At 37.7% G+C, this 26,930-nt stretch overlaps 2 protein-coding genes across 3 annotated transcripts; both read right to left on the reverse strand.

Annotated features, from left to right (window-relative positions):
* Window positions 1-11,723: 11,723 nt before the first annotated feature.
* Window positions 11,724-13,146, reverse strand: LOC134744785 (uncharacterized). Its single transcript, XM_063678697.1, has 3 exons — window positions 13,030-13,146; window positions 12,081-12,704; window positions 11,724-11,882 (listed from the first exon to the last, which is right to left on the reverse strand). Exons 1-3 carry the CDS (start codon window positions 13,044-13,046, stop codon window positions 11,756-11,758), a joined length of 768 nt encoding a protein of 255 aa, XP_063534767.1. The 5' UTR covers window positions 13,047-13,146; the 3' UTR covers window positions 11,724-11,755.
* A 1,428-nt stretch (window positions 13,147-14,574) lies between these two features.
* LOC134744786 (uncharacterized) lies at window positions 14,575-26,867 on the reverse strand. 2 transcript variants are annotated; one of them, XM_063678698.1, is made up of 3 exons: window positions 26,610-26,867; window positions 16,045-16,150; window positions 14,575-14,809 (listed from the first exon to the last, which is right to left on the reverse strand). In XM_063678698.1, the coding sequence occupies exons 1-3, from the start codon at window positions 26,679-26,681 to the stop codon at window positions 14,679-14,681; spliced, it is 309 nt and encodes a 102-aa protein (XP_063534768.1). In that variant the 5' UTR covers window positions 26,682-26,867; the 3' UTR covers window positions 14,575-14,678. The 2 variants fall into 2 exon arrangements, 1 of the variants encoding a protein (XP_063534768.1); XR_010128119.1 differs by lacking the exons at window positions 14,575-14,809; window positions 16,045-16,150 and adding an exon at window positions 25,737-25,908.
* Window positions 26,868-26,930: the final 63 nt, after the last annotated feature.

Raw genomic sequence — 26,930 nt, forward strand, 5'->3', positions numbered from 1 at the left:
GATGATATCCGCAAAGGCACATAATTCACGTATGCTATCTACCGATCTTTTTACGCTCTTACAATTAAAACTTATAAATGTACATGTTCTACTATTTCCCATTAATATTACGTCACAGTGTTAGCTCCCTCAGAGTTGCCTCTGTTTATATTTCTGTGCTTGAAATGCACAAAACGACGAAATATAATGCCTTCAGGCCAAGTCTTGGCGTCTAGAAATATTCTCATTTTATCGCTCGGCACGTATAATTTGTAGGCATTATGGCTCTTTTGTTTGTCTTGCATGTTAATCTTCAATAACTTGATTGTAGTATTTGTTTTCGCTCTAATGTGTTCAACGATATCATCCTCCAAAGTATCCTTGTGAACATTAGATATAAACAAAGGTATCGTCAGCTCCGCTGCTCTGAATTTCCCTTGCAGCAGGGCTTCGGCTTTGCCCCGATGTCCCACAAAGCGGTTTTGATTTTTCCTTTGTTTTGCCACTCGTTTACGCGATAACGCCTGTTCCCAGACGCCGTCTTTCACAACCTCCGCCATAGTCGATCTACACTCAATCTCACTCTGTACCGATTTTGGCGATTTTACTAGTTGAGGATTTAAAATACTCAAGTTATCTTGTCTAACTACGCCGGCCAGGTCGTTGTTTACGTTTTGGCAACTGGCCGCCATCTTGCTGTCATCGCAACTCTCCGTTATCGGTGTCTCGCTCGCACGCCCAGGTTTAGAAGGAGACGGGGCCGGGGCCGCATTTTGTCCGATTCCGTCCGCGCCCGCGCAGTCGGTCGACTGCTTAGAAACGTCAAGTGTCGTCGAGAGAGAATGCACCTCGGGATTCGCTGCATTAGAGTGGGAGCTCGTTAATACTTCACTGAGCTGTACATGCGGGGGGGAGAGGGATAGTAGGATGTTTCCCCCGCTGCTTACGTGAGACAGGTTGTCATCCGTTCTCCGCGATTCGTCGATTTCAAAATGCGAGAACCCCATCGGACCGCTATCTACGCAGGCACCTCTCTTACAGTTGACGTTCAGATTTGAAATTGAATGATTGACGTTTGAAAACGGCGATGTCATCCTGCGAACATGATTCTTTGTTTGGCCAATTTCTTTCTTCACTTCGTCTAACTGGTCATTTGTGACATAATTTAATTTGATGGTCTTTAAATCTGATTTTAGTTGGTTGATGTCCCTCAGCAAACAAGTAACGTCAACTGAATCAAACGTTACCGGAGGCAGCCGGTGAAGGTCACGAGCCACAAAGACCGGTATTTTTTCTGTTTCCGTGCATTTGAGAAGCGCTATAATGTCCTCCATATCGCGCTGTTCTTTTTTATCACCTCTTCTGTTGATCTTGTTTACACTCGTATCCGTAGCCGCGAACAATAGGCCTTTCGATTTAGTTATGTCTTCGGTGGAGAACGAAGACACACAAAACCTGTACAAACTGTCCTCGTCCATCAAAGACAGCTTGTTTTGCACAAACGCTAGCAACTCGTTGACTACTATATTGCAACTATTGCACTTTAACATCGACGTCATGATGACTGCGAGATAACGCACGCGCACACGACCGCACAACGCGCTTGCGCCAGCGAGACTGAATATACTGTTACTGTTTCGTCTAGCTCTAGTATTATTGCAGTTTACTACACAACAGCTATCGTGACCCATTTTTATCGTAAATATGATTTTTAAGCAAAAAACGTGAACAAATTAACTGAAAAGTATGGGAATTGACACTGCTTGCAAACTTGTCATTTTTGGCCACATCAAGCGCTGCGATCGTTTCGGCTTCCCCCACCATTCGCTTTACATGCATCGAATACCTAGTGTTCCTTTTCGTAAGACATAGGTAAATAGCATTTCTATTGCAAAAAAAATGTGTCCGTGCAATAATGAGAGCCTGGGTAACTGATAGCTGCCGACCACTATTTCAGAAATTAAAAATATTACCGCTGCCATGCATGTATATTAAAAAAGCATGTTTACTTGTAAAAAACCGTCCAGATTTGTTTAAAATGAGATCTGAATTCTTCTCAAGCCAGAGAACTCAATACCAAAATCTACTTTATCAACCCCGGTGCAACTTGGATATATATAAGAGGAATGCGTACAATATGTGCATAGTTCTATACAACAATTTGCCCAACAGTATAAAACAACTAAACGCTATGGAATACAAGAAAAAACTAAATAGTTTTCTGTTAGAGCACTGTTTCTATAGCGTTAAGGAATATTTGGAATGTAATTTGCAGTAGTACCTAAGAATTAATGGTTGACAAATGTATTTATTTAAGTTAAGTGTTCTTATTATTAATTAATCAATCAATTACTTATTATGAATTTTAATATTGGAATTTTAATCTATTAATTATACTATTAGATAACATTTTTTTTTTTTTGAAAATTTGCATGTCGTTATGCGACTGAATACTGTACACCATATTTTAAAAAAACAACATCTGTATTTTAGAATTAAGTATTCTTGCAAATAAAGAATCTTTATCTTTATCTTTATCTTTACTCTGAAACATTACTCTTGTATCTTTGTCATTAGGCCATTATTTAATTTCAGAACTACTTGCACGGACTGAGACAATAATTACTATCATTGTTAAAAATACGTTATCATATTAATTAGTTTGCAATGTGGTAGGTACCATCATAATACTTTTATAGGTTTAATGGTCTGAGACTTTTGCATAGTAAAATAATTAATAATAATGTATAATATTTACTTAGTTAGATTAATTTCACTAAAGGTCCTTTTTAATGTTTCCAAACATAATATTATACAACATAGGTACTATCTGAACCTGTGCTGCAGCTGAGAGCCTGAGCAGCTTTAACATTTCGGATAGGTGGAAAGCGGAATGGTCTGCTTCGGCAAAGTCATATATCTGACCCGACTAAAAAACCATAAGGGTTTGAGCTTCCACGGAAAATCTGACGCCGCCTGAACAGGCTGAGAATCAGCCTGAGCCTTGAGCCTGCTGAGGACCTGAACACCCTGACACCTGACTTGGTTGCTTGGCTTGGCACCCTCAAGGCTACACTGTGATTGGCCTCAATGTATAACATGCCATACGATTAAATAAATACTATCTGAATTCCTTCTGTTATCCCGTTTATTAAAATAACCGAATACTTGAGAATTTCCTCTCTAATTCAGAAACTTTTCCACCATGGTCTTGCTACCGTCTCTTTAATTATTATGAATACCTATATAGGTTCGTATACTCCTATGTACATCTACGACAAGTATACTCGATTGGGTAGGCGACATTAATTCATTTATGTATTACTCGCAATTCATTTAACAAATATCTACCACCTTAAATTAGATTAAAGTATGTATTGTGTACTTAGAAGTATCTAAATCATTTAGCAGATAATATAGAAATCACTAGCCCATTCAATCAGTATGCCTTCCATTTGAAACCTTCTCAATAATTATTTAGTTTAGCATTTTTAACCCTTTACGTTTGGGTCATCGCATGTACATAGGTACATACAACAACAACAACAACATGTAACAATTGTTATCAATAAATATTTTCATTTCCATTTTACACAATTCAGAAGTTTAGTTAATCTTTATCTAATCGCTAATCTATGGACTTTCCATACTAAGAATCAAGAATCAATGGTTCAATAATAATGGGAAGTCATTATACCTTAGGGTAAAGTGTATTGCTTCGCTGCAAACATATTAGCGGTCGCTTATTTATACCACAGATTTGCCTTTGTCATTTACTGTTTTATCCAAGTTGATATTACTGATTCTCTTATAACAATCTCTAGATTGGAATGTTAATTGGGAATAAATCGAGATACTGTGCTGTGCTACATCAAGAGAAAACCTTTTGGAACCTTAATGTAACGCTGATTAAACGCAATCCATAAAGTGAATATTATTTAAAAATAATTAGTGCGTCATGCTTCAACCATTTATTCTTTCAGAGCAGAAATATCATGCATGCCAATTGAGTACCTATGTTACTACTGTTAAATCCATTTTTGGCAGTTTGCTGGTGCCATTAGTCGGAATGGCTGCGCGATTCTGATTGAGTCCCAGTGATGGTTCTGGTCCTTTGAGTTTGGGTAGCCATGTGCATTGTACATATGACATCAAATTGTAATCTGATTTCAATTGGCTTCTGCATTTTTACTCAGGCACATTACAGGTTACTACAACTAAATGATACCAACTTCTAAGAAACCAACTCGTTAGGTACAATTACAACTGTAACAACAAACAACATCGAGGCATGAAATTCCATATTAACATCTCTTATGATATGAGTTGTTCTAGTCCTTCAAACGAGGTGAAAGGGTAAAATTCGAATTTCGAATTAAACTAAATGGTTCTGAGTTTAGCTCAGTGAAAATATGGATGCGCAAAAGATACAATTATAATAGCCCGGTTTGTTTGTCTGGAAGATATCGCTCTTTAACGATAAGACCGCCTGTTGTGTACCATAGTTTAATGAAGTTTATTTGTACTGTATTGTTTTAAACATAAATATTTGTACATAAAACAAATTTTGTTTCTTTCTAAAAGAATATGTAGGTACGGATCATATAAGTATAAGGAACGATATATTGTTGAATCTAGTTCCTATACCTAACACATTAAACATGATACGTTCGTCTCATATAAAGACGCGCAATATATTTATTTTGTTTTTGAATTCACCACACTTGCGCGCACGACTAGTTAAATCAGGGCTGAGCTGATAATTTGGATGAAGCGGGTATTATGCAAGCAATGCATGTTATAGAAAAGCATGCAATCCGGTAAGAATGAACTTGGCACAGAACATCATGATTAGGCGATCTAATTCACAAAATATTGTATATCACCAATTTAACTAGATCCCGAAGTAATAGAAAATATACCAGATCTGAGGTCAGACCTAAACTGGTTTGCCACTAAGCAACAACAGTTGCCAAGTCATAATATCAACTACCCGCATGATAAATAAACTTTAAATTGGATACTATTAACTATTTGGCTACACAGAACAATGAATGTGAGATAGTGATTCTTATTATTTTAATATGAAGATCTTAATTCCTGCAACGTCACAAATAAAGTTGCAAGGTCATAGAAGTCATAATTGTCACTAGGAACCCTATTTCTAAACAGATGTAATTAGTAAGGTTAAATTGTTGATCAACTGCATAATTTGAATCTTGTAGCTCAGGTGATAAAGTCGCTGTTTGAAAGGATTCATGCTGGTTCACAAATCGACCAGCAAATTTTAATTCAAAAGTCGTAAATAATAAACATTTAGTGCAGGATTTTGTCAAAGAAATCTAAACAAGCAAAGAAACTTGTCAATTACATAATCAATCATAAATATGAAAATTAAACCATGTTCGTGTAAACATGACCATAATAAACACCTAAATTTCTTCCTTTTCAACTTAAATTTGTTAGGTAATATGAGCAGGTATGGTAACGCGCGGTGCCAATCATATGAGAAAAATTTGATTATTCACAACTTTGGGAAAAATCAAGTTGTTTTTATCAAATATTGCCATTGGAGGGCTTCTTCACTTTTTCTTTGATATTTCCGTTTATATTGAATTATTGCTGATTAAGTGTAAAGTTTCTACTGCTTTAATAGTAACTGGTTTCAACATAATGAAATGTGAGATTTGAGCTGTTCCATGGCTCGTGTTGAAGGTGAAATATTACCAAGTTATTGCTTAAAAACTGATGATGTACACCTGTCTTACAGGATTCATGGTAAACATACCAAACCTGATGCCACGCCCATAACAGGGTCGTTCACCATGTCTAATTACGAATGCTTCCTGATACCTTTTAGTAGGTATGTAGATGATCTTTTCTGATGTGACAATCTTTGCCACTCTCATTCTTATAACATAGAAATGTTGAATCTGCATAATAATGTCGCACATGACCACGAGCGTAACAAGTGGTTGAATAAGTGGAATCCTGAGCGCTGCTAGGGTTTCAAGGCACGTGAGTTAAGAACAAACTGCTGCCCTGGTGAAACAAACATTTTTATCAAATCAACCAGTAACAAATACTGGCTGTAAAACGTTAAAAATATAAATTAATGCTTTTAAAAGTTTATAACTTCAAAACCATAACTTGAAATTCTATCCTACTGCTTACCACGAGGAATCAACTTCAAATTTGCACTCTATAGAACTGATTGATTAGTATTGTTTTCAAAGATTAAAGATAGCATTTTAGTATTTTGTATTTCAAATAGAATTTTTGAAACTACGTGAAACCGGAATAAGTGGGACCTGGGCGGTCCTGTCGATTTTTTCGTCAAAATTACCTCTATAACTGAGACAGTGAGTGGTTTTAACCTCTTTTACTGAGACTTATGTAGGACGAAAATAAATTTCCGTTTCGTTCTCAGTCTACTCGCAAATTTCGGACTTTGGCTTATTGTGCATAATGAGATGAGTACATATTTGTAATATGCCGAAACGAAGCCTTAAGCCTTCATCAATACGTGAAATACAACAGTCAATATCCGATTTTGAGTGGCTAGCCACGCGATGAAATAAGTATATATTTGATATAATTTATTGCATTGAAAACATCTTAGTGCTGATGGTTCCCAAAGACAAACTAAAATGACAGATTTCTTTGAGTGATTCGCTTCTGTGTACAACAAACGGAAACTTGATTATTTTTGTTGATTTGTTACCTTTTTGTGATTACCTATATCTAAAGATTACATCTGTTTGTTTAATATTTACAAAAAACGGTTGTTTCATTTAATTATCTCACCTCCAGGTATTACTGAACCAACCTGTATTTTTGAGACCATCTTTAAATGAGACACATTTTTTTCTTCAACCTGGATATCTGAGAAAACTGTGTAAGTGGAATACCTGTTAAAGTGAGACTAATTCGCAGATCCCTTGAAATCTCAGTTTTCCAGGTTTCACTGTATTTTGCATTTAAATAATATACCAAGAAAGTGTTTGTATTTTGTTAGGTACTTACTTTTTAAAAACTATATTTTTTTATACCTACTGACATTTGCAATCTCTTGTATACCAAAGATCAAAGAGCAAGAATGTTTAATAAAATGTAGGTACTTAATTGCCTATGTGTTCCGGTTAACTACTAACATTATCGCCTGCTTAACGCCTTTTTGCAAGAAAAGGATTACATAAATATTATGGGCTTCATGCCTGAAATAAAACATTAAATTGAACTGAACAAGCCAAAAAATTTAGCACTTTAATTCTACAGTCAGCTGCAGAGAAAAACTACCCCCTGCATAGAAATTTGTATGCAAAGGTGCTAAGCTAATAGTATTGTTGACTGTGCATGCGTAAGAAAATTGACTTTTCATCTGTTAGAGAGAAACATACGTTACATTTGATGATGATAACAGTGAGTGCATAAAAATTCCCAGCATGCTCCACCATGTCGTCAAGCTCACTATACTTATTAACCTATCGAATGAGCTGATGCCTTTACTGAATGAGCTGATGCCTTTACTGATACTGGAAAAACGATATGTAAACATACTGCATACCTATACGAGGCCTGGACGTTAGTGAGATGACGATAATTCATTGCTGGTGTCCTACTTTGTTACCTACGTATAACATGAGTTAAACCTGATTATCCATCTGGTTACTTGGGCTTCATAGTCGCCTCCAACCTCCCCTTATAGCGACCCCTTTCCGCACACTAAGTTTACCTTAAGTTCATATGATGAGTGGTTACACTTTCTCGTAACTACAATGTGTTCTATAATTCTAAATTACTAATATCTTGGGACGAAACCCTTCGTATAATTATGATTGAACTTCACTTACATTAGCCATGAACAATTCCCTCGGATCACTGTTGACACTCTGAATACTGATATCACAATGAATGTTAGTCACAATCTACAATAGACACCTCCTTATTCTAATAACACCATTAGAAACTCCTTGAATAGATCCTAAAGCAAATATCACTCTTGCCGTAGCTTTGTTCGCACACAACCTCCTTTTCTTACTGTCGTTCGCGCGTATACCCTCTTGTTTTACCCTTAAAAATCACAACAACCTAGAAGCGGTTATTTCACTTAAACGTGATTACGAGCGCCATCTACTCCATGACGTTGGCAGCTATTAGCCGATTCGCGATATTCGCGACAACTATTAAGCCCTAGGGTGGCGCCGCAGTCATGCACGGAGCGAATAGTCCAGAGGGCCTACCGCTACCGCGTGTTGCAACAGGTTGCAAGAGGCAACACGTCGAACGTGGTTAGCGGTAGGCCCTCAGTTCATCAAGACATCGTGTAATGTGTATGTATCGAAGTCAAATTGTAAGAATCCGCCGTTTACAAACGTTTGTAAAATGCCGAAGGCAAATTGTAAAAAGTCCACATTTTGTAAATTACCTTATGACATTAACAGCGCCGTTTGTAATTTATTTCTGTGAAATGACGTTTTATAATTACAAAAAATCATCATAGTACGATAGTACATACATAAAGACAAATGACACAAACAACCGAAAACGTTTTTCATACGGCCACACTGGGATTATCGCGATAATCAACGGCATTTCCCGTTAGTGTGGCTCAGGCATTATACACTACTAAAAAAATCGTAAAAGCGACTCGACAACACTTTACGGTCACCACCACCACCACCTACGATCTCACCTGTAACAACAAAACAAATAGTAAGTACATTGTGCAACACGAGGGGTAAGTAAAATATTGTAAACGAGAGTATAGAATTTAAACTGTTGTTGTTGTTGTTGTTGTTGTGTTGTTGTTGTGTTGTGTTGTGAGTCTAAACCGTGAAATTATTTAATGAGAGTATAGATTCAAGACAGCCGCAAGCTGGACTGAATTTGACTCGAGTTTGCAATATTCTTACCCCCGGAGTTGCACACTATGTTTTTTATCACACTTGCGAAGAAATAACTAAATTTTAGAAAAGGAGGAACGAGTTTGAAGTGTAACGGATATATAATTAAATAGCTTTTGCCCGCGACTTCGTCTGCGTGGAGTAATATGGAGTTAGTAATTTGGGTAGCTTATTTTTTATCGATTTCCCATACAAACTTCCATTCCACCCCCTTAAAGGATGATTTTTGGGTTAAAATCTACCTTATGTCCTTCCCCGGGACTCAAAAACTATCTCTATACCAAATTTCAACTAAATCGGTTCAGCGATTTAAGCGTGAGGAGGTAACACACAGACACACACTTTCGCATTTATAATATCAGTATGGATTATTGCTGTGCTAACGATAATTTTCAATCCCCTTTCTCATTGTGGTCGAACAATACACTGACAGTCAATAGGTGATACTTGTGTAAAGTATCTACATAAAATATGATAATTTGCTGCAGGATTTTACCAAAATTCCCAACGAAGTAAAATACTCCAAAACCGATGGCGGCACCAATAACGTAAAACCAAACGCAGAATTTAAAAAAAGACTTTTTAAATTTGGTAAAACATCTTTCTCGGAAACTGCACCCGCTAAAACAGAAAAATAAATTGGTTAGAAGTCTGGTATGGACACTATCCATAGTATTCCATCTCCAGATTTAGTAAATGCGCTGCTAGCGCGCGATTCTTTTTAAGTATATTGCGGGATTTTTTCCGATAATGGCGTCATTAGAGTGACAGAGAAAGATGTCCGCAATTTGCGAACTTCGATTTTCGCGGTTATAGCTCTGAACCACTATGACGAAAAGCACACTGATTTGATGGCAGTTGGTGCAAAGTTGGTACGTGGACACCCAAATTGGATTTAGTTCTGACTTTCCTGCAAAATGGATAAAATAAACTTTTATAACTTTTAGGTGTCCGTCTTCTGTTTGCTTCACGGCAGGTAGAAGGGCGCTAACATTTAGGTACCTATGTTTGCGAATTATCAAAGTTAAAATTGTAGACACACCAATCACCCGGATCCATATGTAAAAACACGCTATACGTCTCGTCCCCTTGATTTATCTTTATACTTTTGTCGCCCATCCCGTACTTTTTGTTTATTGCCTGTTGTAAGTAATCACACTTTCTAAAAGCCTTCTTTCGTTCCTTCTCATACTTCCTTTGAGCCCTTAAATTGTTTTTCTCAAACTTCCTCTGTTGCCTTTCAAGGCTCCTTACAAATTTCTTACGTTTCCGTTCTTCCTTTATTATTTTTTTGTAGCATACACATTTGTCTGTGTCGAATGGTGGTTTGATGTTGGGAGGTTTTACTAGAGGGATAGAGGGTGGGGCAGATGGTGTAGGTGTGGCTACCGGGGTTGCTTGCCTCTTTTTTCTTCCTCCCCTTCGCCCTCTTGGTTCATCATCATCATCATCGTCGTCATCATCATATGCTATTCTTTTCTCCGATGCCTCTATCCTCTTTACTAAAGCCTTTTGGAACTGGATATTTCTCGCGTGCCTCTCTCTTTCTTCATCTACTAGTTTGTCTATACACGTGCAGGCCCTTTGAGGCCTTAATTTATTTGCACATTTCGGAGGTTCCATAGAAAATTCGGCTTTACCCGAAGTCGATAACATCCTACAAAAATTAACTGAGTAAATAATTATAGAACGTTGAAATACTTATTTATTAAATAAATGTTGATCACCTACCGTTCACTTTTTTCCATTTCAGCCATTTCTGCAGATACCTAGTCGATTTCTCTAAATAATTATGAGCACACAACCTTTGAGTCTGATATTTTATGCGTAAGTTAATTATTTCTCATTTTCTTGATGGATTTCTTGTAACCTTTAGAATAAATTTCTGTAGCTATTTAACAAGCTTTTCGTCTTTTCATTATTTTGTCGTCTTTAATCAGGCCTTGCCTTACTTTGTAGTATTTAAGCATCTAATGTTATCATGAAGTGCTTGAACAACAACTGCTTACACCAAACTTAGTTTATGTTATGTAATATAAGTATGTAGGTGGGTAAATATTATGCATGCACGAACTTAAACATTGTGAGCTTTCTCTAGGTTGATTCTGGTTTGATCTGGCTTTGATATTGTATACCTAACAATTAAGATATCAGAAACTACCACGAATTTTATTATTGTTTCTCAAATCTAAAAGTTACTTTAGGTATTTAGGTTTAATTTACGTCACTGTGTCACATGTTATGTCATTTGCGACCATAGTCAACAAACTAGTCGGGGCGACATATTCGTTCACTCGAAAAAGCCCTTTAATAAAGATTTAAAAAAAAAAAAAAAAAATAGTCGATTTGTTAACTTCACTGAGTTTTTAGAGCTCCTTGGCAGTTTTGCTGCCTTTCCACAGAGGCGGAAATGAGCGGAGATCTAAATCTCTTCTCCACTCCGCTGCGTTACAACGTATGGATTAATTCCCGTAGGTATATTTCCTCTCATCTCCGCCTCAGTTGAAAGGCAGCCAGCCTCGTTTGTTTGACCGTGCGTAACTTCGTATGTCGTCGCCATTTTACTCAGTAACTATAAAGACATGATAATTATATTTCGATTGTAGGTATTTCGATTTTGCCTGAAAAATAAATCGCAGTCAAATTCCTAAAAAAAATCATTCTCGAGATTTAAACAACACATGAAGCTACTAATGTTAATAGCGTTCTTCAATTTCGAAAATGTTCTTGTTAAATGTAAAGATTATAAATAAAAGACAAACAACGACATTTAATGTGAGACAAAGTTAATCGAACCACTTGAACAATTATACTGAAAAACTAAAATTTTCTAAAAATTGTATATCACTTGGCTCCAGGCACACTTCAGGCTAAAGCCATGTTAGGACGTAGGTAACAATGGCGAAGATGATGAATCCGAAAATATAGAACCAGACGCAGAACACAAAGAAACATTTCTTGCATTTTGTAGCACATCTGTCTCGTCCATGGCAACCGCTGAAACAAAAATAACATCTTGAATATTAGCATAGAGTAATCTTTGATATTAGGTAGCCTTAACATAATCTCACAATAATGCCTTTTTGGACACCATTACACCATTGATAGAAAAGAAACGTAGCCAGCTGTGGTCCGTCATATATAACTTCGTTCTACTTTAATATTCATGGAAATAAGGCACAAAAATAATCTCACCATTCAGCTGGATCCATATGTATAAACACGCTAAAAGTCTCTTCAGCTTTATCTACAACACCATCTTTGTTTCTCTTAAAGTATCCCTTTTCCATGGCGAGTTGCGTATTCTCACATTTTTTGTAAGCTTTCTGTCGATCTTTTTCGTATTTCTCTTGAGCTCTTATACTTCGTCTTTCAAATTTCCTTTGTTCTCTTTCCATTATCTTTACAAATTTTGTTCGTTTTCGTTCTTCACTTCTTATTTTTCTTGAGCACCTGCATTTTTTCTCTTTGAATACTTCTTGAGCTTCAGGGAATTTGGCCGCAACCTGTTCAGTTTTTACTGCTGGTTTAGCAGTAGTTTGAGCTTCCTTCTTTCTCTTTCGTTTTCGTCCTCCTTTGCTACTAGGTGAATCGTCATCATCATCGTCGTCCAAATAATCATCTAGCGTGAGCCTCCTCTCCGAAGCCTCCAATCTCTTTACTAAAGCCTTCTGAAAAGCGACATTCCACTCTTGATTTTCTCGTTCTTCTTGTATTAGTTTGTCTATGCCTAGGCAAGGCTTCTGACGTTCTAGTTCTTTTCCAGAACGTCCAGGTGGTTCCAAAACAAAATCGCATTCACCGCAAGTCGACAGTGACCTGAAAAAACAATTGTGTATCAAATAGGAGAAGATAGCGACCGCAAGGAAGTTGAGAAAGCAAATAGGTACCTATGTACTAACAGCAACAATCTAAACTGACCAGGTCTTAGAATTTATAGATTGTAATAATGTGGTACGTCCCGCAATAGAAAAAAAGAAAAAATATTTACATTTGACCAGGTCTTACGTCTGTTCATTAAGATTTACGAATTGTTAGTTAACAAAGTAGACGATGGTATGTTTTACGTAACAAACATTTTACACAAATCGTATCTATGTTTCGTTATGTAACTCTAGTCTCTACCATAACAAGAGATAAATACCATCTACGTGTGTCCATGGCGAATCCAGTGATTGACCACAGTTGCAAAAGCGATTCATCAGAACGCAAGTCGACATGTACTCATTCTACCTTAATTCGACTCGAAAACTTGAGGTGCTGCTAAAAAACAGAAGTATACTTAAAAATAATATACAAATTTGCACAATAGTTATTCGCGCATTTTCCGCAGCATTCACCGTGGCCTAGAATATCAAGAATATTTAATTATATTTTCTATACTTTTTCCGTAACGGTTTTTAAGTCAGTATGCTAATACGTTTTCGTCCACGAAATTAGGTCTCAGCACTCAGTGCTTATGTTCTCTGAAACCATCTGAAACACACCAAAGCGGAATAGTGGTAACTGTAGTTAGTAATGACTAATGACACAGTGTAGGGCCGTTTATCTACATTCTAAATATTCTAATCCTGACGACCATATATAAATACCTAATAATCATAATTAGCAATAAGATACGATACATACAAAGCAAGATACAAAAAGCCAGACTCACCTTTATGCTGACGTGCAGCTTGTCCAAGAACTTTTTCTTCTCTTCATGCTTTTTACTGTGTTTTAGAGATCTGTTGTATTTTTCACTCTTTTTACGATTGAATGCCTTAAAAACACTAATTTGGATGGGGATTGTTTGCAGTTTTTGCTACATTCAATTTTAATTGTATTATGATGCAATTTTTTTTGGTTATTTTCTAAAGCCTAAAGTTTATTTATTTAGAAGTTCCTGTCATTCCTGTCAGTCTTACCCATGTCATATGTTGTCAGTCGGGATGTTAGGTTCAATATCAGTAGAAAAATTTTGCCTGCCAAAATTGTGCATAGTGCTCATCAAACTAACTAACTTACTAACTCTGTACCTACCGATTTGGCAAGCGACATATTATGGAAGTTCTACTGTAAACCTAAAAAAATATGACGCACTTCCAAAAAATATGTCGCTCCAGTTAGCTAAAGGGGCCCACCTGGGCCCACCCATTACCAGTCCGCCGGACGATATCGGCCTGTCAGTTGTTTGGAACTAAGCATAAATTTTAGGTCTGTGGGAACCTCAGATTGGAACTGTCAAATTTTTGTTCTAACTGACAGGCTGATATCGTCCGGCGGACTGGTAATGGATGGGCGGTGGGCGGTGGGCCCCTTCAGACAGTTCAGACGGACGGGACGGACGATGGATGGACGGCTTACCTATTACATGTCGGGTTGGCAGTGTTGGCACACAACACACGTGAAGATTTAACGTAGTTTAAGATAGGTTAATTGAGCAAGATATTCAAAAGTTTGACTATATTTATAGAGCTTTTTCGCATATAAAAACTGGCATGATCTCAACCTGCTTTAAAGATTAGCATTTGCAACCGCGTAATATATTTTTCTATGCACATTCAACGTCGAAAATTAGAAAATAATAAGGCTTATTACAATATTGTTTATTAGTCACTCATTTATTACCGTCCACAACATAAGTACAACATTAAAAAATTTGAAAAAAATGAACCACGTTGTAATCTAGACTTAAAACCTAGTGTTATATCTTAGTCAATTTTATTATTGGCGTCACAAAAATTACAGAATGAAATCAAATGTGCACTTGTTTTACTCATCACTGGGTTGCAGTAAATATCGGAATGAAAGTCAATATACATGCCACGACTGTCCCAAATAAAATAGTGCAGATAAAACATCGAAAGCACATGTTCCGCGGTTGATGACACCGCCTCCTCCTCCATCTTTTGAGCTTTCTTCTTCTTCTTTGGCGGCATTTGCTGAAATAAAAATAAGTTATCAAATTATTAACAAATGTCTTGTCTACTAGATATTCAAAGAGGGGAAGAACTGGGTCTGCTGGTTTTGCTCTCCATTGGTTCGCGTTAGGGCCGAAACAGACGGACTGCAACCCGACTGCAATTTGTATGGGAACTGCAAGCCGACTGCACGCCAACTGCAATGTCGGCGTTGTGTTCGTCTGTACCGGCCCTTAGTCGGAACCGGAATAAATAAGATTTTTTTTCATGGCAATATTTTACTCATAGGTATTGATCATCAAGTTCTCTTGATGAAGTAGCAGGCCAATATAGGGTATTTGACTACTAGTCAAATCAGTTCCTTTTTAGGGTTCCGTACCCAAAGGGTAAAAACGGGACCCTATTACTAAGACTCCGCTGTCCGTCTGTCCGTCTTTCCGTCTGTCTGTCACCAGGCTGTATCTCATGAACCGTGATAGCTATTTGAAATTTTCACAGACGATGTATTTCTGTTGCCGTTATAACAACAAATACTAAAAAAGTACGGAACCCTCGGTGCGCGAGTCTGACTCGCACTTGGCCGGTTTTTATTTTGAACTGTCAAAACGATTATTACTACTATGGAATTTATATGAAACACTAGCATGTGACGTCACAATCAAATTACCTACTCTTTATAGTTTTATACAGGTTTTAAAATAGAAATCATGTCTAAAAATAACTGCTGTCTACGTTTTTCTATTAATCTTCGTAAAATAATTTATTTTAAATACAGTCAAATACCCTATTCGAACGTAAGTACACTGAAATCAGAATGACATCTAACTGATGTCATTCTGAGTCGTACTCGTTCGAATTGTCCTGTAGGTTTAAAACCTGGTATTGGATTTCCCTACAATTTTCAGCCGCAATTATTCAATGAGACACTAAAATATTGAGAAACATATAAGTAAGTCCGTCAAATGAGTTAGATTATGTGCGGAAAGAGAACAGTCGTGGTGTATGGAGCCCAATACATTCCACGACTCTTCCCTTTCCGAACAGACTAGCTGGGGACAGATGGGGAAACTATAGACAACGTTTTTTGAGTATCTAATCTAGCTAGTTGAAAAATTGTCTCTAATACTGGTAAATCATGATTCAAATAAAGTAAAAAGTACACTCCTGTCAATCACGATCATATAATTAGGGAATCTTTGTCTATTGTTACCGCACCTGTCCCCAGTCACCCTAATTGACCTAATTTTGTTACTCACCAGCATCTCCGCTGTTTATCTTTTGAGCAAGACAGTTTACGCGGTTGCCTGCACTTAGGAAGTGGTTTCCATTTGATACAATCACTACAACAGCAGTCTTCTCTACCTGTGCACATAGGGCCGCCACAGCCGGAACATATGCTCTGGCAAGAACGACTAGGTTTGATTTTACTAGATTTACGTTTTTTCTCGGAGCCCTTGCAAATTGAAGCACGGGAATTGCAAGGAGAAGGAGGGCATGCAGAATGGTCACGGCCGGGGGATATGCTTTGGCAAGAACGGGTAGGCGTAACTTTGCATGCCGAAGACTTACTTTTTTGAAATTTAAAACGTTTTTTACTTTTCTTTGATACCTTGCAAGTTGAAGTACGGGAAGGGGAACAAGGAAGAGTACACGTAGATTGGTCGATGTAAGGACAAGTGACACATTTAGGTTGCACCGTGCATTGATAAGAGGCACATGCAGGTTGCTCTGTGCAAGGATAAGGGGTACATGCAGGGTGCTCCGTGCATGAATAAGGGTAACAGACAGGTTGCTCCCTGTGAGCACAAGGGGTACATGCAGGTTGCTTCTTGCAAGGATAAAGGGTGCATACAGGTTGCTCCGTACAAGGATAAGGGCGAAGTGCGGGGCTTGAAGGTTGACCACGAGTATCACAGTCGGGACATATGCTTTGGCAAGAACGGTTAGGCGTGACTTTGCATGACGAAGGCTTACGTTTTTGAAGTTTAAAACATTTCTTACTTTTCTTTGAGACCTTGCAAGTTGAAGTACGGGAAGGGCAAGAAGGAAGAGTACATATAGCTTGGTTGGTGTAAGGACAAGGGGCACATTTAGGTTGCACCGTGCATTGATAAGGGGCACATGCAGGTTGCTCTGTGCAAGGATTTGGGGTACATGAAGGTTGCTCCGTGCAAGGATAAGGGGTACAGACTGGTTGCTCCCTGCGAGGATAAGGCGTACAGACAGGTTTCTCGGTGCAAGTATAAGGGGTACATATAGGTTGCTCCGTACAAGGATAAGGGCGAAGCGCGGGGCATGAAGGTTGATCACAAGTATCACAGGTGGTTTGAATGCAAGAAGCTTTGTTATATGGAGGCGTAAGACAGCCGGAGTTAATGTCATGGGACGACGGTCGAGAACATGTTGCAGCTCTCTTTAGCTCGCAAAGCTGCTTTTGTCGCCTGCATTGTTCATTCTCAAGTTTCTTTATACATCTCTGTGTTTTATATTCCAAATTTTCCGTTTCGTGGGAAAAATAAACAAGTTTCTCTGATTTCTCCAATGAACACTTATTTCTATGTAATTTTAAATCTAAATTTAGGTTTATTTTCGGGAGTCTGCCAAAACAAGGCATTTTTTGCGGTGTACCAACGTTTTTCACCAGTCATCGCCAAATCTTGCATTGGATAAATTAGTTACTAGTTATATTTATGTCTGCTGTCGTCATGATTTAGCCTTGGAACTGAATAAGATTCAACAAAAACATTACTGTTGGTTCAAATTCATGTTTGACTAGATTACTTATGTGTCATTATGCTCATTGACATATATTGACAAGTTTAACGTGTGTTGTATGATTATAAAATAAGGGAACATTACTCGAAACTCTGCGCAGAGGGCGCCACTACTACAATCTGAGGGTCTATCGCGAAATAGGAAAATCGAAATTTAATTATCTAATAGCGAAATTTCGGATTAGCGTTTCCCGGTAGGTACTTTGTAAACAAACCGCCCATGGAGACTGTATAAAGGAGCCAAATCTCTATGTATGAAAAGTGTCCATCAAAAAACAGTAATTAGGCGGCGCCACCATGCACCGAAATACTACCAAAAACAGCCTACGTAATTTGGTAGGGTTATTTGTTGCCTTATATGGTTCATGTTATACTCATGTCCCATAGCCTAACTAGCGCCACCGGAGAGATTAGGAACTATTATTTAAAGCTTAACGCGGTCACTTTTACAACAATTCTGCAATAAGAGATTGCGATCCTTTCTATACCATCCATAAAACCGATTCGATTGACAACGTCAAACGCGAATATTTAAAAATTTTAAATATAATTATTAAATTTATCAGATTAGCACCTGGTGTAGCTTGATCTATTCTCCCATTTGTGTAGGTATTCTTACTGAACCTAAAATTTTATAAATGGAGAATGATTCCCTCGGCGATCCTGGAGGGTCAACAGACCCTCCAGTTCTGACCCCGCCGTCTCCCGCTGCGTTTGTAACTGTCAGGAATGATATCTGCCGCGATATTTCAGCCCGCAGATGTAGGCCGGATATTGACCTTAAGACCAGATCCCGCATCCCCATTAGCGAATATAAGTCTAAAACAGATGGCAAGATTGCTGGAAATAACAAGGAAGCGGGTATTGCCCTTAGCAACTCATTTTCTAGTTTACCACATACTGATACTGATTCTCAGGACTCTGAGTTGGCCCTCGGCCAAACACTGAAATGGCAAGACGCTACGTCTAGTAATATTTTGCCAGATAAATTCCCAAAGACAAAGTCTAATTCGTCGTATAGCCTCAAAATTAAAAATATGGCACAGGGACAGGAGGTAAGACTGCCGACTGATTCCCATGATGATTCCGAGTATTACAAAAGTGATGATGAAGAACATTTGATGGAGATGGAGATGAGCAGGCAAACTATTAAAAGACATAGAGAAAAGGAAAATGGGAGTGAAGATGGAGAGCCAGAGTGGAATACAGTGGAAAGGAAAAGAAAAAAAGAGAGAAACATCACAATGGCTCAAGATGACAGCGACAAAGCTAACCTTCAGGTGTATATCTCGAATAAAGAAAAACTACCCAAACAATTTGCCATGGCTCGTTTTTTAAAAGAAAATGACATTAAAGGTATTTGTGCAATAAAATATTTAAACCCTTATAAAATTCGGCTGGAGTTTATTGACAAGGAAAATATGGACCAAATATTTCAATGTGAAAACATTATTAAACAAGGTTGGGTTTTACACAGACCAATGGAGATTGGACTGAGCTATGGCATCATCAGAAACGTAGACCTTGATCTTTGCGAGGAAGATATACTAAAGTTAGTGTCTTGCACTGAGACAGTCATTTCAGTCAAAAGATTAAACCGTCGAGATAAAGGCGATGGCCATTGGTGCCCGAGTGAGGTGGCACGGCTATCCTTCAAGTGCTCGAAGCTGCCACCTTTCGTTTACGTAGATGACTTACGAATTAAAGTAGAGCCCTATGTTCACCCTGTGACCCAATGTTTCAAATGCTGGAAAATTGGTCATAGCGTTAGAAATTGTACATCAAAATTATTTATGTGCCCTAAATGCGGAGGCGATCATCCCAACTGCGTAACTGCAACTTTCGTGTGCGTCAACTGCCGTGGTAACCACATATCGATGGCGAAGATCTGCCCAGTATACCAGAAAGAGAGGAAGCTACGGGAGTTGATGTCCGAATTCAACTGTACATACAGAAAGGCATTGAGCCTTTACGCAGCCCCTATACCAAGACCACTGGAGGAAGAAAATCCGTACATGAATAGTCACTCATTCCCTCCAGTCCAGCATAACCCTCCACCAGGCTCTGATAAATCGCCATGTGTTTTATCGTACAGTAATGTTCTTTCAGAAGGAAGAGTCAATCCTATTCTGAATCATCAAGTTCAGGATCCAGTACCTGGTACTTCCAAGCCTGGATCGTCAGAACAAAAAATTAAAATTAAAACTAAAAACGAGAAAAGGAAGAAAACCGCTGTTGACCCTCCCAAGATAGAGTGGAATGCAGAAATTAACGCTCAAAGTGACAATGTCAATGGACCTCACGAGAACGAGAACGATCGGAAAACGACATTTAACGAGCTGTTAAGACGGGTAAAGGAGGTGATTTTCCTAAATAGTATAAGTATCCAAGATAAAATTCAAGGCGTTATTAAATTATGTGTGGAATGGCTGGTGATTCTGGCGGCAGGATTTTTTTCAGACTCAAGTATAGTTAAAGGTTTTTTACAATTTGTTAATTATGGCTAGTTCTAGTAATTCCATTAGTTTAAATATTATCCAATGGAATGCCCAGAGTCTGTTAGGCAAGCTTAAATCGTTTCAAGAATTGTTAAGATTACAAAAAGTTCATATTGCTGTGGTAAGTGAAACATGGTTATCTAAAGATTATAGCGTTAGAATTCATGGTTATCAGGTTTACAGGAAGGATAGACATGATGGTTACGGGGGTGTAATGATTCTCGTACACAACTCGATTCAATGTCTAATTTCAAATGTTGTCATTGGTAATGCAGGTATCGAGTTCCTGAAGGTTAAGCTTTTAAAATGCCGAGTAATTGAAAACATTGTTGCAATTTATTGTCCTAGCAAAATAAATACAAGTCAAACGGATTGGGATGAAGTCTTTAGTCATTGTGAGCCGAAAACCTTAGTCCTTGGCGACTTTAACGGGCATCACTCTAGTTGGTCGTGTAAGACGGATCCAAGAGGTAATCAAATTTATAATTCTATTTTGGACAGTGACTTGTTAACACTTAACAGCGGAGAAACGACTTGGATGAGGTTATCCGACGGCGTGTTGCAAAAGTCCTCTCCCGATATTAGTTTGGCCAGCACAGATATAGCTCTAGACCTTAATTGGTCAATAGTTAATGAAACATTAGGTAGTGATCACTTTTTTGTTAAACTTTCAACTAAACAACAATGCAATTTCAGCATCCCTGTTAAGAAAAGAAATTTCAAAAAGGCTAATTGGCAAAAATATAAAGAAGGTTTACAAGAACACTTTAAAAATTTTACGATCTGTAGTGACCATCAAGAAAATTATAATCAATTTATTCATCTCATTAATCAAGTAGCAGATATACATATCCCATATCATACATTTAATAATAACGTAAAGTCAGCATTTAAGCCAAAACCCTATTGGAACCAAAAGCTATCGGAAGCTATAGCCAAACGCAGGCTGGCGTTAACCAGGTTTCGTAGGAATCCTACTCCAGGTAATCTAGATATTTTACGAGACAAGACTTCTAAGGCCCATAATGATCTGTGTGAAGCTATTCGAAAGGGTTGGCAAGATCTATGCTCTTCAGTCGATGCAAGTACTACTTCGAGTGAGATGTGGAGGAAAATGGCCTGGATGAAGGGCTACAGAGCTCCTAGACAGTACATTGACCCAGTACTAGCTGAGGAACTACTATGTTCACTGTCTCCAGATTACGCCGTCCCACCTTCACCGTTGCTTTTGGATTATGAGTCTCCCATTGATATTGATATCTCTATGCAGGAGTTAAATAAGTGCATTAAACTCAAGGATACCTCCCCTGGGTGTGATGACATTTCATACTCTATGATTAGACATCTTCCAGAAAATGGCAAAAAGATATTGTTGTGTCTATATAATAACTTTTTCGTTAACGGATTTGTCCCTAATCAATGGAAAGATATTGGTATTATTCCTATTCCAAAACCGGGCAGAGATCCGAGCCAAATATCATCATTACGACCTATTTCATTAATGTCGTGTGTATGCAAAATCTTTCACGCAATTATCAACCATAGAATCGAGTGGCTTCTAGAGCGTAATAAGGAGTTCTCCGAAAATACTATGGGGTTTAGGAAATGTAAATCATGCTTAGATAATTTAAATGTCCTAGTTACTAGGATTCAAATTGGCTTCGCAAAAGGATCATCAACTTTGGGTTGCTTTTTAGATATTGACAGTGCCTACAATAATATTGATAATACAGTGCTAATTTCTACTCTGGACTCACTAAAAGTAGGACGTAGAGTATGCAACTACCTTTGGAATTTTTTGAAGCATAGATACCTCAAAATACAATTAGATGATTTAGTTATAGAAAGATCGACAGGTCGCGGTTTAGCCCAAGGGGACCCGCTATCGCCATTACTATTTAACATAGCCACTATGAAGATCTGTAAAATCCTTGAGAAGGAGATATTCATTTCACAATATGCTGATGATTACGTTCTTTATTGCCATTGTAAAAACCCTGCTGAGGGAGAAGTTAGAATCCAGCAGGCTTTAGATAAGATACAGACTTTATTTTTAGACATAGGTCTAGAGATTTCTCAGAGTAAAAGTAAAGTTTGTTTGTTTAAAAGGGGGTTTAAAAAAGATAACATTTCTATTAATATTAACAACCAAGTACTAGAAGTTGTGGATACCGTTAAATACTTGGGCCTTTGGCTTGACCGAGGCTTGCGATGGGGGAAACACATAAATGAAATTAAAGTTAAAGTTATTAAATTTATAAATACATTTAAAGTGTTAGCGGGAGCGGGATGGGGAGTGCACCAAGTTCATTTAAGGCGTCTGTACATTGCAATGATAAGAAGTAGGCTAGATTATGCAAGTTTTTTATATGGAAACAGCGCTGCAACTAATTTAGCTAGGTTAGACACACTACAAAACACTTGCTTACGAATAATAGGAGGGTTTATAAAAAGTACGCCTATCCATGTGATGGAATCAGAACTGAGTTTACCTCCGCTAGCAATTCGGAGACGGTATCTTGCAGGTAAAATGTTGTTAAAATCTAAATCTCTATGTACAAATTCCCTACCAGGACTTCTGACGGATTTGAAAAACTCTTTTGATTACCTTTACTGGCGTAACAAAACCAAACCGTTACTTGGACTTGTATTTAACGAGTTTAAGGACACCCCGGTATACTGTAGTAACCAGTTAGAAATGTTTTCACTCGATACCTGGGTTACTAATATAGATTTAAGTAACTGTCTAATATCAAATGTTGATAAAATCGATAAAGCTAAACGTAAGTACGACGGTTCTCAGTTACGAAGTATATGCAATTCAATGCTTACAGACACTTATCATGAGTATTATAAGATATTTACAGACGGATCTAAAACAGATATTGGTAGTGGAGCAGCGTTCTTAGATTGGCAAACCGGAGAAGTAATTAAACTACACATTAAGGACAATATTTCGATAATGGCTATTGAAATGATCGCAATTGCAGAGTCACTATCATATATTGACAGCATCAACAGTCATAATAAATTTGTAATTTTAACGGATTCAAAATGCACTCTTCAACATTTGAACCGCTGTAATTACGTCTTTAGGGGCATTCCAGTAGCTTACACAATAATTCGTCTAATACTTAAACTCTGCGCTGCCAAAAAGAAAGTTATTTTACAGTGGATTCCCTCCCACTGCGGTGTTGTGGGGAACGAGGTGGTGGATCGGTTGGCTAGGGAAGCAACCGAAATGGGTGACAATTGCCATAATGTTCCTTGGTTTTCTGATGTTCTGTTTAAGGTCAAAAATATGTGCTTTGACATGTGGTCCGAATATTTTGACGAAAGATCTCGCACAAAGGGCATATGGTATAAAACGATCCAACCCACACTCCCTCGTGCTCCATGGTTCTCTTTCTGTAGGATGAACAGGCAGAATTTAATTGTTGCTCTTAGATTGCGATCTGGCCACATTCCTTTAAATAGCTATGCGTTTATGATGCGTAAAGTTGACTCGCCCAAATGTAATTTATGCGGAGTAGTTGAAGACGTGTTTCATGTTACAATGGAATGTCGCCGAGGTGCTGCGCAGCGTCGACTGCTTAATGTCAGGTGCTATGACCTCGGCAGGGTCAATAGTATCCTGGCTTGTCCAGCCTCAGAAGAGGCTGGGCTTCTTTATAATATGGTCAAAGACATCATTCAACTTAGAAATAGTGAAAGTTAGTCTGTTGTAGTTTTTTTAGAGAGCCACTATGAGGGTGGCATTTGTTTAAAACTTAAAACCAACTTAAAACCCTCTATAAATAAATAAAGATTAAAAAAAAAAAAAAATCCATAAAACCGCCTTGATGCATCAATGCCAAATTTTATTGTCTCTGAAAACTTGTCAAAAAACTTTAAAGGCGCAGTATGTATAAGTTACTCTATGGTTTACTAAACGGGCTAGTGATGCACTCTGGTGGCAGAACATTGCAGCAATATCCCCTATTTGACGTTATAGGCCTCATTAGCACGAGAGCTTTTTCAACGCGCGTTAAAAAAGCGTTTCTAGTCCGTCCGCACGCAAAATATGATTTAACGACCAACGCTTAAAGTCGAAAATCCTACAACTTCTTCTTTCCCCTAGACCGGTAGTCCCATTTACTTGGGGTCGGCCCTCCTCGTCAGCATCCTCCACTGAGCACGATTGCGTGCGGCGTTTGTATCAATTTCGACCGTCGTCGTCAGCCAAAATTCTACGAAAATCCTACAACGCTTGATAAAAAGCGCCACGGCCATCGTGTGGATAAATACACATGTATCCATTTGTGTCATTCAAACGGGAGATATCTAGTTTGATTTGTGGATTTTCTATATATTAGGTATATTGAGCGTACCTGCTTTATGTAAACGCGTAGTCTTCAAAACATTCAACCCTATATTCAACGTCTTATAGATTTAGAATTACAAAAAATATTTTCTTTTTGGAGCTCTACTATACATCTAACTTTCAATGATTTACCCATTGATATACTTATATCGAAAATGGGCAATAGTGTATCACTTTTGCATGGAGGAAAAAAGTTGTGATATTTTTCCTGATTTTGCTCACCAATCGGGTCTCCATAAACTAAAAACTATTCATTACAAATTTTTAGGGGTTGCAAAAATTGAAAAGGTAGAGCGATAACTCCATACATTGCGTGAAAATTAACTATTTTATAAAATATTAAAATATAATGAACTGATACTAAAAACATTGAAAAAAAAAAAAGAATTTTGCGTCAAAACTAAAAAATCTTAATTAGGTAGCACATTTAGCGACGAAAATCCAAGTTTACTATATTTTCCAAATGTATTTATATGCCGATAGTTCAGTAACACACTACTCTCCACTACCCTTGCCCTCGACTGTAGTCGTTGGTTATAATTATGAGGTAATCTTTATTGATGCTGTGCAACCTCTAAATATGGGCCGATTCTCATATTTTTTTGGCATACCTATAAAATAATTCATCAGTGAAGACCACAATCAAAGCAAAGTCACATAAAAATCGAAAATTTGGTCACAAAAAATGAAATATCCTAATGGGCAATAATGGGGCCAGTACAGCGGTGTCACGCATACGAAGTATAGGTAAGTATTAGTTTTTAGTCTTTCAGGTTCTGCCGTCTACACTCACAATGGTATATAAATAATATTGTAATCGCATGAGTAGGGCCGGAGTAGCTAAACGATAGTCGCTTCCTTTGCTCCTCCTATTAATTGTAAGTTCATCAAACAAAACTATCCCGTTTGGTTTTTTATTACGCTGTCATCTATCATCTAGTAAATCTTTTGTTTAATAAGATTAATAATAAAATCTTTATTTGATTCACTTTTTTTATAACATAGGTAGGTAATTAGGTGTAATTCACACTTATGCACATTCGTGTAGAAAGGTTTACAGACCATGACTACTTCAAAGTTGTAAACACGACTGACTACAATAAGCATTTAACGTTTCCAAACAATAATATATACATAACTTCTTGACACTCGCTCCTACTCGCTATAGGTTCAGACGCTATCAGATCGCCATCAGAGAGATACTCGTATAATATATCGAATCGGAGCGGCTGAGGCGCCATACTTAAAAATGCATTTTAAACTTGATAATGTAGACGCTTTGTTTCGATATATGTGAACACTATGGCCGCTACGATATATCTGCAAGTCACAGCGCACTGGCGCATTCGGTAGGATGCGCCAAGATATTCAATGAATCGTACTCAAGGGCCAAATGGCAGCGCTATAGCTAATAAAACTGCAAGTGCGATGACGACAAGACAGCAACACGGGCGGAGTTTTTTTAAAATTCGTTTTTTGCAGATGCTGAAACAAAATTGACATATTTTGAAGTGCAAAACGAACAGGATCTTGATCGAAATTCTGATTTAACTATTTCTTATGGCTCTGATCTTGTTATGGTACGACATTTACGATCTCTCACGCTGATTGGAGTGCAGAAAATGCAGGTGACATCAATTAGTTATTTACGATACAAGTGCGGAAAAGAGGAAATTCGAAACGAGTGGCGATAAATTAAAACACGACCGCAGGGAGTGTTTTAAATCGACACGAGTTGCGAATTACCTATTCGCACATGTATCGTATAACGTTTTACAGTACATATGGCCCTTTCAACTTTCGACATATGCACGAAAAGTGCTCTTTTACGCACTAGTGCGAGAAAGTAGCACCATATGTGCTAAAAAAATAATTGTTATATCAGAATCTGCCTACAGATTTGATCAGATTTAAAGTATGATGTTTTCGAAAGTATTTTTAACCCTTTGATCGCCAAAGACGGGCTACAGCCAAATAACAATCTTCGCACATTTTTTCTTTGAACTTTATCGGAAACGACAAAGTTCAAAGAAAAAATGCGAATTGTTTACGTAGGATTTTAAATTAAGGAGTACTTGCGATCCGTGGCGGTTACCATTACCTCATCCTAACTAATAAAAGTGAACCAAGGCACGGCGTCAAATAAATTCAAGTTGCTACCTATTCTTATTTTTTGGCGAACTTACCATTTCCTCGCAACTATAACTTTCGATGGAGTACGGAAAACACGAAATTTCCTCCTGTCCTTTGGATCCCATTTATTAACGGCTTTCTTGAGAGCAGATAATTGCCTCTTTCGTTTGTTTTGTAGTTTTTTCAATTCTTTTTGGAACTGCTTTTCTTCCTTATCACGACGTTTTTCTTGTTGTTTCATATCTCTTCTAATTTGGTTCACATATTTTAGCTCATTTTTTTCGCATAGATGTACTGAACAACAATCCATTCTGAAATATAGCTAGCAAGATGATTGTACGGTTATGTTATGTGGTTAATACAGTATAGGTAAG

This window comes from Cydia strobilella, chromosome 10 (genome assembly GCF_947568885.1).
Source record: "Cydia strobilella chromosome 10, ilCydStro3.1, whole genome shotgun sequence".
Classification (NCBI taxonomy): Eukaryota; Metazoa; Arthropoda; class Insecta; order Lepidoptera; family Tortricidae; genus Cydia; species Cydia strobilella.